The 15340-nt window shown below is 47.6% G+C and overlaps 1 protein-coding gene across 1 annotated transcript in view; it reads left to right on the top strand.

Annotated features, from left to right (window-relative positions):
- MYO5B (myosin VB) overlaps positions 1-15340 on the top strand; it is a 382117-nt gene that overhangs the window by 222996 nt on the left and 143781 nt on the right. Inside the window, exons 6-9 of the mRNA XM_060119082.1 lie at positions 2287-2430; positions 4001-4082; positions 9686-9793; positions 14094-14203. Of these exons, the coding sequence (XP_059975065.1) occupies positions 2287-2430; positions 4001-4082; positions 9686-9793; positions 14094-14203 (444 nt within the window). The remainder of the gene's footprint in view (positions 1-2286; positions 2431-4000; positions 4083-9685; positions 9794-14093; positions 14204-15340) is intronic.

Below are 15340 nucleotides of genomic sequence, written 5' to 3'. Positions count from 1 at the left end.
TGCGAAACCAAGTGGAATGAACACAGACTCTGGACTCAGTTATATCTGAATTTATATCTTGGTGTTGGCACTTCCCAGCCAAGTGACCCTGGGCACACTGCTTACCCACTGCTTACCCTTTCTGAGCCTAAGTTTTCCCATAAGTATGAGGAAAGTTGATAATGCCTCTCCCCTGGGATTCTTGTCTAGATTCAGGGAAACTAAAGGGGTCCCAGCCCAGGACCTAGCTTGTGATGGAGGCCTGGGAAACCATCCCTTTTACCTGCATTTTAGGGAATACAGCCCTCCTTGCCACGTTTCAAGCAGAATAGGCTCCCTGAAGTCTGACAGTGGCTTGTCACATGCTGCCTTGAAGGATCAGGGCTCTCTTGGAAGTGGGTGCAGTGAAGCCTCTGCTGAGATGATGAGGTTGGTGGATGCTGAGGGGCATGAGTGGTGACATAAACTCCTCGGATTAATCATCTTTTTTTTTTTACATGGATCATCATAGCATCTTTATTTTTATTCTTATTTTATTTTATTTTTTTAGTTTCTGCTTTATAACAAAGTGAATCAGTTATACATATACATCTGTTCCCATATCCTTTCCCTCTTGCGTCTCCCTCCCTCCCACCCTCCCTATCCCTCCCCTTTACAGGTCGTTTCAGCTTGGCCAGACTCCAGCCTCGCCCTGACCTTAGGGGCATGTTCCATGCTCCATGGTTCCCTTCAGAGCAACGCAGTGTACTGGGGTTACACTTTCCCCACTTTCCTACAGAGGTACACACTGTATATGTGATGTATAGGTTGCTGTATACACTTTAAACCCTAAAAGAAAAAAATATATATTCATGACCCTAACAGGAGATTTTAGAGACCTAAAGAGGCAAGTGACCTTCGAGGACAAGGACTTAAAATTCTTATTTCACAGGAAAGAAAACCAAAACCCAAGTTCATCTATGCTTCCATTCACTCAGATGTTTTGAATGCCTGCTGTGTGCTGGGCACTGGGGTGAGTGTGGGAGGTCCCATGGGGAAGCACACGTGCACATCCCGCCCTCACGGAGACAGGGTGGTGTCTCGTGGAGATGGGGGTTAGGGAAACAAGGGGACGTGCAGAGTGAGGCCTGGGGGAGCCCATGGCGAGGGAGCTCCCCTCACTTATGAGGCCAGGGTGGGCCTTCCTGAAGAAGCCACATTTGAGCTGAGACCAGAAAGAAGTGGAGGGAGCATGGGCAGAGAGTGTTCCCAGCAGAGGGAACCGTGTTTGTGAAACTTGGGGTGGGGAGGTGGGGAGGAGGCAGAGAGAACACAGGACTTTTGAGAAAGAAAAGCAAGTTCAGGATCGTAACAGGCTGGAGACAGAGGGCAAGAGTGACGAGAGGCCAGGCTGGGCTGGGTCCCTCAGGGCCTCCGAAATCGTGATCTTCTCTTAGCCTCTTTGTGCCTTAAATTTCCTAGACAACTGAAAAGTTACAGTGGATATTTTTCAAGTGTTGTAACCACCTAAAAAGTAAACATGTGAAAGGGGTTTCAGTATTAGTATGTTCATTACCAACCCATCAGCAATGTGATGTTTTATAGAAAGTGAATAATCACACAGTGAGAACAGTCATTTAGCCACTTGTCTTTTAAATTATTGTCTCGTGTTTTGAACTGTGTCCCTGCTGCTGTGTAAGAAATAGTACCAAGAGGTTGATGGCTTCCTGATATGTCCTAGTGATGATGTGTGTGTCGGGGGGAGGGGGGCGTTTGACATTTGGTCTCTTTCTAGGAAGCACCATTTAACAGTTGGGAATGATATTTGACATTTGATCAGTGGAGACCTGATCAAAGTGGATTAAGCCCCAGAAGATTCATTTTTCTCACAGAAAGTCTAGAGCTCTTGGGTGCTGGCATTGATTTAGTGGCTCAAGGATGTCAGAGCAGTGGTTTCTGTGATTCTCTAGACCTTTCCCTCGTGGTCCCAAGGTGACTGCTGCAGCTGTAGCCATCACATGCACATTCCAGGTAGGAAAAGGAAGAAGAGAGGAAGGTCAGTGGGGTGCACCTTCCAGCTGCTTAGTCCCCTTTAGAGAGACCATCAGTCAACTCATCACTCTCAGTGGCCATCGTTAGGAGTAAGGGAAGCAGGAAAATGAAGTTGTTTTGTTTTCTTTTAGCTCGACCCATTGTCATCCTAATAGTAGAGAGGTTCTAGAAGGAAGGAAGACGGAGGGAATAGAGGTGCCGCCGTGAGCATACAGTCCTGAAATTTAAGAAAACCCGCCATGTTGTGCACACTTTTTGTTTGTTTGTTCCGCACAGGCCATTGGGAATGCTAAAACCACTCGCAATGACAACAGTAGCCGTTTCGGAAAGTACATTCAGATTGGCTTTGACAAGAGGTACCGCATCATTGGGGCCAACATGAGGACCTACCTTTTGGAGAAGTCCAGAGTGGTCTTTCAGGTGAGCCCCGAGACTGGACCTTCTTGTATTTTTTCCCATGGATTTTTACTCACTCCATGTTCTGCTCCCTGTGCCCAAAGAACATCTCATTGTTTGAACCTGGATTTGGATGGGCTTGTTCTTTTGGTTTTCTTTTTTTTTCCATTAATAAGTATTCATTTATAGGCATCAGACCTGAAAAATTTTTACTCAGTATTGATATGTTTCAGTGAGCATTGTTTTTATTTTATTTCTTTATTTATTTTTAAATAAATAAATACCATGCTTGTACCATGCAAGCACAATATTTATCTATCTATCTATCTATCTATTTATTTATTTATTTATTGGCTGCGCTGGGTCTTTGTCGTGGCACGTGGGCTTCTCTAGTTGTGGCGTGCAGGCTCAGTAGTTGAGATGTGTGGGCTTAGTTGCCCCGAGGCATGTGGGATCTTACTTCCCTGACTAGGGAGTGAACCCACGTCCCCTGCATTAGAAGGTGGATTCTTAACCACTGGCTCACCAGGGAAGTCCCAGGGCATTGATTTTAGATTCAGTCAACAAACATATATTGTTTGTTATGTGCTAGCCCTGTGCTAGTCACCAGAGATACAGTGAAGAATAAGACTGTTGTGTTCTTTGTGGACTGCGGAGCCTTGTGATCAGGGAAATGTCATATAGGGTCTGTGGATTTCAACTTTCACCAGGAATCTTATTTGGTAAGTTATATTAAAAAAACAAAAAACCTACTTGACCACATACTTCATTTCCTCTTCAAATAAATGGAGTTCTCGCTTCTCATGGGACTCAGTTCCTCTTTGCTCGCCTTTTGTTCCCTCCTTCCCAACTACTCTTTGGCCTCTTGGTGACCCTCTTCCTCCTCCACCCTGGCCTTCGGTGGTGGTCATCGCAGTTCACAACCCCGAGAGTGGTTCTCTCCACCTCCAGCTTTGGTTGGACTACCCCACATCCTTCATTTCACTGCATCAGAGCAAGCAGCCTGCTGTGCTGGCCGCGGCTCTGGCCAGACTCCCTGTGGGCTTTCCTCTTCCTTGCTGCCCTTGCTCAGGCCTCCTGAAGCCCCCGTCCCATCCACCACCACCACGACCACTCTGCCAGTTTAAGGCAGGTCTGGCCCCATTGTCCCCTGGAAGTCCTGTCTCAGTCGTGGACCTTTCCTGACCGCCCCAGCCCGACATGATGGGCAAGGGCATAGCTTTTACTTAGTTCCAAGCTTCCCAGAGGAGAAAGGGAGCCTGCAGCAGGGAAATGACCGTCAGCCCACCATGAGCCAGGCAGCTTGGTTATCTGAACAAGTGCTGATCCACCGAGCCATCACTTGTGGGGTAGCAGTGATGTTCTATAGAGGAGGAAAAAGAAAACCCCTGTGTTCTGCATAAATCAGGAGGTAAAAGTCCTCTGGTTGGCAGAAGGCCCCATAATGGTGAATGAAAACCTGGAGGTGGGAATTGAAGGCGGCAGGGGCGTGAAGGAAAAGCCTTGACCTCTGTCACCCTGGAATTAGAATGGGCGAGGGGACAATCTTGGGGGTCCCTGCCCCTAACACTGCTTCACTGTTTTCCTCCTCAAGGCAGATGATGAGAGGAATTACCACATCTTTTACCAGCTCTGCGCGGCTGCCAGTCTTCCGGAATTTAAAGAGCTCGCACTAAGTAAGTAAACGGGCTGCGTGCCCGTCCTGGGGCTGGGCTGCTGCTGCCGCAGGTGTGCATCTGGGGGCTCTGAGGGAGAAGGTGTGCGCGGCGCAGCGCCCTCTGTCGCGGGTTCTTAGCTCTGCCTCACCTGTGGGCACAGTCCCACCCTCTGTGAGTTTCACGCCCACGGGAAATGAGAGGATAAGAGGCTGGGGCTGGAACAGTGTTTTGCAGAGCACAAGTGAATTGACGTGCATTATTATTTTGAAAAATATGTTTTCACTCTAGACGCCCTGAGAAATGTGTCTCAACCACGAGGATCTGGAGATTTAGCTAATGCGCATCACTTAATTGTGGCCGGCGTGTTTTAAGTCATAGTTAAGGATTGAGACAAAGAAAAAGAAGGAAGGGGGTGAGGATAAAGCAGGGGTAAGATGGGGTTGGCTCAAGGGGCATGTTGATGAATCCCGGGAGGCCCCACAGAAGGTGAGAGAGGAACTTAAAGAGTTTAACTGGACCGCTGAGCCTCAGCCGGGCAGCAGTGCTCCGATTCCTCGCAAGCAGGCGCTTGCCCACATCCACCCTGCAGCCCGGAGGCCAGAGCGGAGCAGCCAGAGTGGGGTGCCAGGGGCCTGCATCAGCGTTTTGCTGCCATCAGGTAGGAAGACAGCCTTTCAGTGGGTCCCAGTCACCCTCCGTTTCTGTTGTTGTTGTCTGCTAAGGTGCCTGGAGACTGTTGACTTGGAGCTAGTGGCGTTGAGAGCCAGGACAGAGCCAGAAGGGTGAGCAGGCTTTAGTTCTTGACCCCGTAGCGTTGTAGCCCTGCTCCTCGGGCCTGGAGCCTTCCCCGTTCTGTGTGCGCGGCCCGATCTTGGAATAGTGACTGAGTCCTGTCACTGAGTCCTCCAGGCCACCTGCTGGTGGATGCGTGTGGTGAGGGCACACCTCGGGGCCATGCAGCTTCCCTGTCCCTGGCCTGTCATCTGTATTTTGGGAGCTGTGGGTAGGTCCAGTACTAGCAGATGGTGTCCAGAGCTGGGTGTCTAGACAGAGGTTAATTGGCTTTTGTGCAACTGCGTGTCTAGACAGAGGTTAGTTGGCTGTTGTGCAACTGTAAGAGAAGTAGACTGCTGAGGCTTTACTGTCCCAGAGCGAAATCCTCACCATCTTAAGGACCCATCACCAGATCCGCCTCTGAGCACTCCAGCCTATGCTCCCAGAAGGTAAAAATACATCAAGTAGTTCAAACCTTGGTCTGCCCTCCTCACTCTCTGCTTGACTTGCATATGGATTCTGGTAGCACTCAGTGCCTGTACCATGCAGTTTAGCACTGGCTCCTCCGTTCATTTATTAAACCCCATGCAGGCAAATTAGTCCCCGGGGATGTAGTGTTGAAGCAAACGTTGTGCGTCCTGCCCTTGCTTCGCTTACAATTACAATACGGAGTGAGAAGGCTATGCTAAGGCGAAGTGCAGTTGAGGTGGGTCAGAAGCTGCTCAGGGAAAGTCATGTTAAATGGGGTCCCAAAGGAGGAAGCCTTGGATGATACACATTAGGCTGGTTTTGTGCTGCTGTACTCTAGCTGTTCCGTGCTTGCAGGTCTGATTCTCCCCAGTGAAGTCGTAAACTCCTCGGACAAGGAGTGAATGTACAAGCCTTGTTTGGTGGGCACTGCCCTGAGCTGGCAGCTTGGGGCTCTCATGCTGGCTTACAGTCACAAGGGATCAGGAAGGCAGGCCACGTTAAGGGCCACTGCCATCCTCCCCGCTCCTTCCACAGGCCCAGCTGGACTTCTCAGGGCCAACCTGCGGGAGTTGAAAACTTTTTTCTTAGGGTCAGTTTTATAGAAAATGAATGAATGCTGGTAAGATCCATCTAGCTATATTTGGACTGTTTTATCCCAAACGTAACTTTCAGGTAATAGGAAAGAAATCCTCCTCCCCACCCCACCCCCACTTACAGGAGTGCATTGAGGAGGAAAATGACTTTTCCTTACTCCGTGTTTCAGCAAGGTGCAGGCTCCTTGGGCCCCTGGCTGGAGCAGTTGAAAACTACCCGATTGGATCCATTTCTTGCATTCTTACCTGCGTGTGCCCTCTGAGAGCATCTTGGAGTGAAGTGAAGAGCCTTTGATAAGCTCTCGTGCTCAGGCATGAGGCTGTCTTCTGCCTTGTGGGTAAATGGGCTGTGAGCCCTGAAGCTTGACGTTTATAGTTCCACAGATAACCCTGGTTGAATGGATGGAAACATCAAATAAATGAAGGACTAGCCAGCGACTTCTAGTGAATATTCAGACCTGCCTCCCCTCCTTCCCTCTTTTCTTCACCTAAACTGTGCTGTTCAAATGCACAGAAATCTCTGTAAGACCCCTTGGCGGAATTTTGTGCACTTGTCTTGAGAATGAAGTGGACAGATGTGCATACAGCCCCACTTTTCTCTGCCCTGTGGTTGGTGGTCTGTTGCATTAAAATGACCTCGGGATGAGGTTTAAAAAAAATAATACAGTGTTACAGTGTGAATAAATGATGGTAAAAAGAGGTATAATGGACCACATTCCCTTAAATGCAGCCTTCACGTAATGAGGAATAAATCCTTTCTTCTTTTTCATTTCCGTAGCTGCATAGATACAGTTTTATAAACACCCTCTCTTGCCTTGCACAAGTCAGAGTACAGCCTCCCCAGGTGAAGTGCAAACCCTGGGCCGTGGCCTTGATGGTCCATTGCTCTAATCACTGGCTTCACGACCCTTCTGTACACTAGTCTGATCCAGTGAGCCAGTTACTAGGGGATTTTGTGATGTATATCTCCTTGGGAATTCTCAGTAAAGAGAGAGACCCAAACTGGAGGACAAGAGACCCATCTCTGGGATGGGATGATTGGCTTCATGGGCCTAAAAGGAGAGCTGAGATCCAGGCAGGCAAAGCAAATAGGAGAAGAGTGACCGCATCCTGTTGGGACGTCTGTCTTACTAAGAGGGTCTGGGAGTGACGTTAACAGAGGTGATTGTAGCCTTAAAGCAGATGGAAGGAGATGATTATTTTGATTGGATTCAAATCATTCAGTAGAGAATGCTGTGATTGGCTGGGGTGGCCCCTGCAGTGATGAACCTGAGCAGGAAGAACTTACTCTGCTGGCCTGTGAGTTTGGGAACTCAAAGCAGGGAAGGGTGGGAAGGTCTGTTTCACTCAGAACATCAGGCACTGGGGCCCTGGCCTTTGACAATGAAAGGTCTTTGATAGATGCTGAAAATGCCTCCTTCCCTCCAATATGAAAGCTTAGTGTTCTTTTTGGAGTCTCAGGTGACTCTAATGTATCAACTGATACTTTTGATTATGATGTAGGTTGTATTTATGGCTAAGTCATGGGATGTCATAGATAACCATCTCCTTAATTGGGTGATCAAGGAATGGGCTCACAGGCCTGGCCAAACCCTGGGTGAGCCTGGGAAACCCCTTAAAGCCCTATGGTGCCCAGTTTGCCTGTCTGAAAAATGGGAGTAAATATACACTTGGCCCTTCATATCTGCGGGTTCTGCATCTGTGGATTCAACCAAGTGAAATTCGATCCATGGTTGTGGAGGGCTGACTGTACTGTACCATTTTATATAAGAGACTTGAGCATCCGTGAATTTTGGTATCTGTTGGGGGGGGGGGTCCTAGACCCAACTCCCTGTGCATACAGGGGGACGACTGTATTCAGCCGTCTTCATGTGGCCGCAGTACAATATCATCAAATGAGGTGTTTTGAAAGGTGAGTGTAAAGGGAAAAAAAGAATTGATGCTTTTACTAAACCGTTGCAGCTGTTACCTTACTCTGTGCCAGAGCTTCCAGGATGATTAGATATGAAAGATCCAAATATGCCATTTTCCACAAAGACCTAACGTGACTTGCTTCGTCAAAATTCTTTTCTGCTGGGGCTGGGAGTGAGCTCAGGGCCGAAGTCCTTCGTCTCCCATTTCAGCTGCCTGCAGTCATCAGAGTGGGTTGAAGTGACTCCTCCAGGAAGCCTTCCCTCCTACAACATGACCCATGTTCTGCTGTGCATTCCCATGTGCAGTGTTGCCTGTTGCTTGTGTGTGAGACTGGGGTTTGGGGCTGAGTCCTGCCCCTTCCTAGCTGGGCCTGGTATCGTGGACTTGACCAGTGGGAGGAATTGGCGGAACAGTGCTGTGTGGCTTGGAGCATAGGATCAAGGTGGGAAGTGGGAGAGACCAGGAAGGAGACGTCTGCAGGGCCATTGACGGCATGAACAGGGGTAGAGCTGAGGAATGACAGTAAGGAAGCCGGTGTATCTGGGACACAGAGGTGGGGATGGAAGGACTAAGCGTGAGTCTGGAGTGGTCGGAGGAGGCCACTTCACAAAAGGTCCGGGAGGCCCTTCTAGGGTGTCTGACCTTTGCCTTGAGGGCAGTGGAACAGGAGGGTGTCTCCAAAGGGCCTTAAGTAGGGAGTGGTGTGATTAGAGTTACCAGAAGTTTAAAGGAAGATTTAGAAAGGACAGGAGCAGAAGCAGGGAGAAGGGCTTAGAGTCTTTGGCAACAGTCCCCAGACAACAGATGCTGGACAGGTCAGACCCTGGATAGTGGCAGTCGGGCTGGAGGAAAGAAAGAGACTCCAGAAATTCTTCGGAGATCAGATCGGGAGGACAAAGTGTTGCAGGAGGGCTGGGGGTTGCAATGAAGCTGCATCTAAGCATGTGTAGCTGATGTGCCTTCAACCGTATGTGCCCAGGTCAAGAGAAAATCATTCAACTGGTGTTTTCAGGGGAGGAGGGAGAACAGCCGGTGTCCAGTTTGGGCCTCTTATCAAAATCAAACATTATACACTTAGAAATACCAAGCATTGGACAGAATTGTACCACACGGAGCGGAAAGTTGAAGTGATGTTCGAGGGTGATTTTGATGAGGTGCAATGGTTGCCTTAAATGCTGGCTCTCAAGCCCTGTAGTTCAGATACTCCCCAGGGCTCGTTGCCCTTTTGCCCTCTGCTGAGGGTGGCTCTGAATTCTATGACGGAACCTGGGCCCCTCCTCACTAGTCATCCCCAGGCTGTTAGCAGAGGCCTGACGGAAGAGGAAGTAAGCCCGGGCATGAGAGTCTCAGCCTGCATTTGTACACGTGCTTAAATAGCTCCAGGTGCCCCAACGTGTAAAACAAACAAATCGTGTCACTCTGGGCACATCGTTGCCCCTCATGTGTCAAATGGGGTTGTCAGACTAAGATTATTGATGGTCATGGACGTCTGGTTCTCGGGTGGGTGTACGTTTTCCTGTGTCTATCAGAGCCTTTTAAGAAACAAGTCTGTGGTGAATGCTACTGTGACTTGAACTTGCCATGACTTTTATGTTCCCTTGTTTTTCACGTATCAGTTTTAACACAAATGCAGCAATGGGTTCTGTCACTGTGTTGTACTTTTCTGTCTTTTGTTACTCAGTTTCTCTCCCACTTGCCTTTGTCCCTAAAGATGATATTTGAAAGAGTTCCACATCCAGCTGGGAATAAACTCTGGCCCGGGTCAGCTTGCTCAGGGAGCGGGCATCCTCATGGGGCATATGGTCTGTGGTGAACCTGGGAGGAAGCAGCCCTCCCGTGCCTGATGCCTCACCTCCTTTCCCACCACAGCCTGTGCCGAGGACTTCTTCTATGTGTCACAGGGAGGAGACACGTCCATCGAGGGTGTAGATGATGCTGAGGACTTTGAGAAGACGCGACAAGCCTTCACACTCCTTGGTACGGAACCTGGGGACGGGGAGAAAGGCCCAGAGGGTTGATCGCGTGGAGAAAAAGCGTGGCAATGTCCCGCTTTGCTTGCCAACCTTCGTGAGCTGGTGCGGAAGCCCTCTTGCTCTTGGTGAATATCTTCATACTCTTATCCCATCCCAACCCTTGGGCTCCAAAGCTTATGGCATGGAACTTTGGTGCCCTTTCTTTCTTTTCTTTTTTTTTTTTTTTTTTTTTGCGGTACGTGGGCCTCTTACTGTTGTGGCCTGTCCCGTTGCGGAGCACAGGCTCCGGACACGCAGGCTCAGCGGCCATGGCTCACGGGCCCAGTCGCTCCGCGGCATGTGGGATCTTTCCGGACCGGGGCACGAACCTGTGTCCCCTGCATCGGCAGGCGGACTCTCAACCACCGCGCCACCAGGGAAGCCCTGGTGCCCTTTCTTAACAATAGGATCTGAGAGTTGATCTCTGAGGCATTGCCAAGTACTCCTTTTCACTCCCTCAGGGCATTGACACCAGTGGATGAAAGCCAAGAAGAGCCAGTGTCTTTTTGTGTTGAGGGTTTGAGGCAGTGTGTTCCAGCAGAAGGAACATGCCTTAGGGACCGAAACCACCCATGTTCTACAGTCAGGGTCTCCAAGTGGGAAACAGACTGCAAAGGTCTAGTAGCTCTGCCATACGTGCAGTGTTATTTCTGTTGTTGCTGTTTCCATGTAGAACTTAGCAGTGGAATCCATAAATCAAGACCTCTCTGTCCTTCTGGGTCATATAAGACAGTAGAGCTGGAGAAAACTGCCCCTTTCCCCAGCCAGTTTTGGGGGAAAAGAGCCCCCAAGTGGTAAAGTGGAAGGCAGTCTGTGCTTAACTGGCAAATAGAAGTGGTAAATTCCTGGGACCTTCAGCCAGAAAAGGGGAAGCTTGGGAAGTTAGCCTGAAATCCACAAAGTGGCTCAGGAGGACCTGGTACTTTTCCCAGCCCTTCCCTGACAGACATTCGGCTTCTGAGTCATGTGACCAACCCAGAGCAGCATTTCTTAGGTTCTTTGGGAATCAGGGAGGTTTCATCCAATGTCCAAATAGAGCATGGCCAAACAGGACACACCCTGATCTCCATATGGGGAGAAAGTCAGGACTTCATATGCTGAAATCTGAGTGCTGTTCACTTCTCTGGATAACTGGTGAATAGATGTGGTTTGCCTTTTGTACCCATGAGACAGAAATCACACTGGTTATTCCAAAAGAGAAAAATTACTATAATTGTTAACAAGAGCAGTAGTAGATAATTAACTATAAATAAGAGGATTTTAGGGGTCTAGAAATAGTGGGTGTAAAAGAACTGTCTCGGGGGCTTCCCTGGTGGCGCAGTGGTTGAGAGTCTGCCTGACGATGCAGGGGACGCGAGTTCATGCCCTGGTCCGGGAAGATCCCACATGCCGCAGAGCGCCTGGGCCCGTGAGCCATGGCCGCTGAGCCTGCGCGTCCGGAGCCTGTGCTCTGCAATGGGAGAGGCCACAACAGTGAGAGGCCCGCGGACCGCAAAAAAAAAAAAAAAAAAAAAGAACTGTCTCGAAGGTGAGGAGGAGCAGCCAGTACAGGAGCTGTTGACTAGGAGAGCCCCCCATGCCAGGCTGAGATTTCGAACACTTCTAGGAGGATGTGGCTGCCCCAAGATCAGGAAGCCCTCTGGTGGTAAAGGAACCTGCCAGAGGGTGTGGGCCATCCCTGGTCTGTGTAAGCAGCCTGTAGTGCCCTGGGGTGTGGTGGAGCCAGAACTTCTCAGAAGCAGCTGCTAATGGGGGAGCATGGCCTGAAGACACAGCTGGAACTCACCTGGCAGGTGGCTGGGCTCCTAAGATGAATACTGGTGACTGTGGAGGACCAGAACCAGGAATAGAAACGGCTTCTTGCTGCTCTTGCCTTGTAAAGTCCTTGCAGTGCCCTCCCTCTCTTGACCAAGTGTGACATGCCACCAGCAGGCCAAGGGGAAATGTTTACAGGGTCTAGCACCTGTGTGACACAGCAGGGCAAAGAAGGGCAGATTTGAAGCTGAGAGATGATAAACTGGGTACAGGTGTCCCTGAGTTCCCCAGCACCACAGAGCTGTTTTATTCTCCAGCGCTGGGCAGCAGGTATAGAGGAGACTTGATGTTGAGGAGGATAGCAGTCGGCTAAGAAAGGAGAAGGCCCCTGGAGTGCTGGTGTGAGCAGTGGGCATAAGCTGATCCAAGGAGATGGTTGTTCCCTCCAAGGCCCTAAGGAGACTAGGTACTTTAATTCGCAAAGCAAATGGAATTTTTAAAATTAATTATTTAATAAGCCATTCTTCCCTACTCTTTAATAAACATGTCCATTTTTTAAATTCCAGAGGTTGGCAAACTTTTTCTTAAAGGACATGATAGTAAATATTTTGGGCCCTCTTGGCCATACGATTTCTGTAGCAACTACTTAACTTTGCCACTGTAGTGCGAAAGTAACCATAGACAAAATGTAAAAGGAAAGATATGACTGTTCTAATAAAATTTATTTACAAAAACAGGCTGTGGGCTATGAGCCTTTCAGATTTAGTGTTTGATTTTTTTTTATTTGTTTTGTTTTGTTTCTTCCTGTAAAGAGGTACTGCTTATTCGGAGAATCCTGTATTAAAAAGGGACTTTCTGGTCAGTATAGCATAGGAATCTTAACTATCATTAGGATTCAATAGTCAGTCATCCAATATCTAGTACTTAAATTCGTACTATGACAGGGTGGTTAGGTCTTTGGAAATTGACAAAGCATTGGTTCCTAAGAATAAGAGAAGGGGAGAGGAAAGTGATATATCCCTCTCATCCTGTGATGAGCCCAGCACCCACTTCCTGACTAGTTCTTCTGTGGGACTTACTTGAGAGCACTCTACAGTGCTTTACTCCCTGTACAGGTGCATAACCGTCCAGCCTCCTGTCTTGTCCTGGGTTTCAGCCTCTGGCTTTAACTGGTCTTAAATCTTTTGCCACTCTTACTCAGTTACACTCAGGACATGTGCCTAAATTGTTCACCCTCTGGCTGTTTTTTGGATTATTAGTTTAAGTAAAGCCAGATGTTTGAACAACGCATGCATTTCTATAGACATTTGCAAGGACTTCCATCTGCGTAACAAGTATCAATACAGTCATTCTGTCACTCATGTTTCTGAGCACCTACTGTGTGCCAGGCACTGGGGATATAATGATGAAGCAAGAACAGGGATTCGCTGTGATTTTTTTTAAGTTTGTGTATTTTGAAGATGTTGTGTAATAAAAAGTAAATCCCTGACCCTATGAAGTTGACACAGTAGTGGTCATCTAACACTATTAAAGTCTAGAGTTAATTTGTCTAGTTCATGCTTGGATTGTCCACTTTGTTGATTATCTGAGTAAAGTTTTTAATCCTAACATGGCACATCTTTACTCCCATTTATATAGGTGTCACTGACTTTTTTTTTTTTTTAAGCCTGAGTAAAATATTGCCTTAAAAATAAGTAACTGCAGCTGGGGAAGAATTTGGAGAACAACTGTATTATCTCTTAAACTGAATGGTAGGTCAACTGGTGTTCATTATATTAGTCTGTAGCCTTTTTTTAAGTCTGAAGTATTTGGTAATTCAAAAAGAAATGATAATGCCTTAAAGCTAAATATAAATTTTAAGAGAGTATCCATGTCTTTGATAACTTACATGCATAAATAACAAAATCGACAGTAGATATCCGCTGTCAGTGGCTCCAGAGTAGGTGTGTGTGTCTATAACTGACGGAGCATATAGTGTGGTAAACAACAGCCCCCAGGGGACCAGCCAAGGGCCAGCTGGCCGTCCAGCCCCATAACAGCACCCCCAGGAGAAATTTCTCCTCTTCTTTCTCCGTCGGCACTTCAGATGTGTGTCACAGATGTTTGCAGGATATTATGTTGGGAGAAAAATGACTGCAGATAAATGACCATTCTTATTAAACTCATAAAAACATCCATAAAATGTTGGTCGAAGTGAAGTCCAAAGTTGGTCTGCTTGATTGCTGCCTCTCCTTTGCTCTTGGAGAAGTGAAAATGGTAGCGTGACCCATCTGGTTTGATCAGGACAATCACCGTGAAGATATTTCTCTTTTAGTCCAAGGAGCCCCTTTGCCCTCTGAGCTGTTACTGTGAGTGGTAATTACTTGGTGAGGAGCCTGGATCATTTTGGGAGTCACTGGCCCAGAAAGGAAAATGAAACATTTTTTCTTAAGTCCTTAAAAAGAGGGTAAAACATCCTTTCTATCCTACCGTGGATATTGAGTGTCATTCATTCTTTTTTTTTTCCCCAGGAGTGAGAGAGTCCCATCAGATAAACATTTTTAAGATAATTGCTTCCATCCTACACCTTGGAAATGTGGAGATTCAAGCCGAGCGCGATGGTGAATCCTGTAGTATATCAGTAAGTTGCCCACCAGCACTAGAGATAACAAGTACACAATTTACTCTGTTCATACAGTTTTATACAACTGAAATGCCTTTACTCTTAGAGGACATTCATAGGTTATTTATTCTTAAGAGTAATGGTTTCTGGTCCCTTGCTGATAATTATTTAAAACAACAAATCCTTTTCAAATCAGCTGCTGTCAAGTTTCTGTCACTGAGAGCAGGGAATTTAGTGGTTACTCAATAAATTATTATTATTATATATATATATATATTTTTTTTTTTTTTGCGGTACGCGGGCCTCTCACTGGCGTGGCCTCTCCCGTTGCGGAGCACAGGCTCCGGACGCGCAGGCTCAGTGGTCATGGCTCACGGGCCCAGCCGCTCCGTGGCATGTGGGATCTTCCCGGACCGGGGCACGAACCCATGTCCCCTACATCGGCAGGCGGACTCTCAACCACTGTGCCACCAGGGAAGCCCGATAAATTATTTTTGATGGTTTGATTTCCCAAGTACCTGAGGTCCCTGGAATTCTACAGTCTTATCAGCTCATGAGTACTTTCAGTCTGTGCTTGCAGGGATATGAAGGAGTGTTGGACACTGTCTCCAAGGAGCTTACAATCTAATTGGGTGGACAGGACAGATAACCACAGTTGTCAAGATTTTGACAGTACAAAGGAGAATACTGAGACATCTCTATGACAGTATTGCAAACTATGAAGTGCTCCATAAATGCTCTTAATGACTTACTTTCTTGGTGCCCAGTGTAGTACCTTATATGTGGTAGATAAAAAATGTCTAAGTGGGTGGGTGGGGGAACACTGCCAGTTACAAGTAGTATAGACAGCATGTTGCGTGCTCTCTGGTATGTGATGGTGTTGGGCTGGGCTAAAAAACTGATATTCTGACCTTGAGTAAGGAATCTGCAATTGTTTCTTTCTTTTATGCCTCTTTTGTGTCCATTTATGGCCAAGTCCTGGGAGGTACAAAGTATGATTCTTGCTACCAAGGTCTTAGAATTTAAATAACTGCGGAAATACAGAAGACAGCACTACAGAATATGAATGTGGGCATGTGTCCAGGCCACGCACAAGCTGATCCTTTTTCAATTGTGCAGACATTTGTTAACCCAGTTAAACCTGGCCCTGCCTTG

The sequence above is a fragment of the Mesoplodon densirostris genome, chromosome 15 (genome assembly GCF_025265405.1).
Source record: "Mesoplodon densirostris isolate mMesDen1 chromosome 15, mMesDen1 primary haplotype, whole genome shotgun sequence".
NCBI lineage: Eukaryota > Metazoa > Chordata > Mammalia > Artiodactyla > Ziphiidae > Mesoplodon > Mesoplodon densirostris.
The sequence above is the reverse complement of the archived record's forward strand: the minus strand, read 5'-3'. Positions and strand labels throughout refer to the sequence as shown.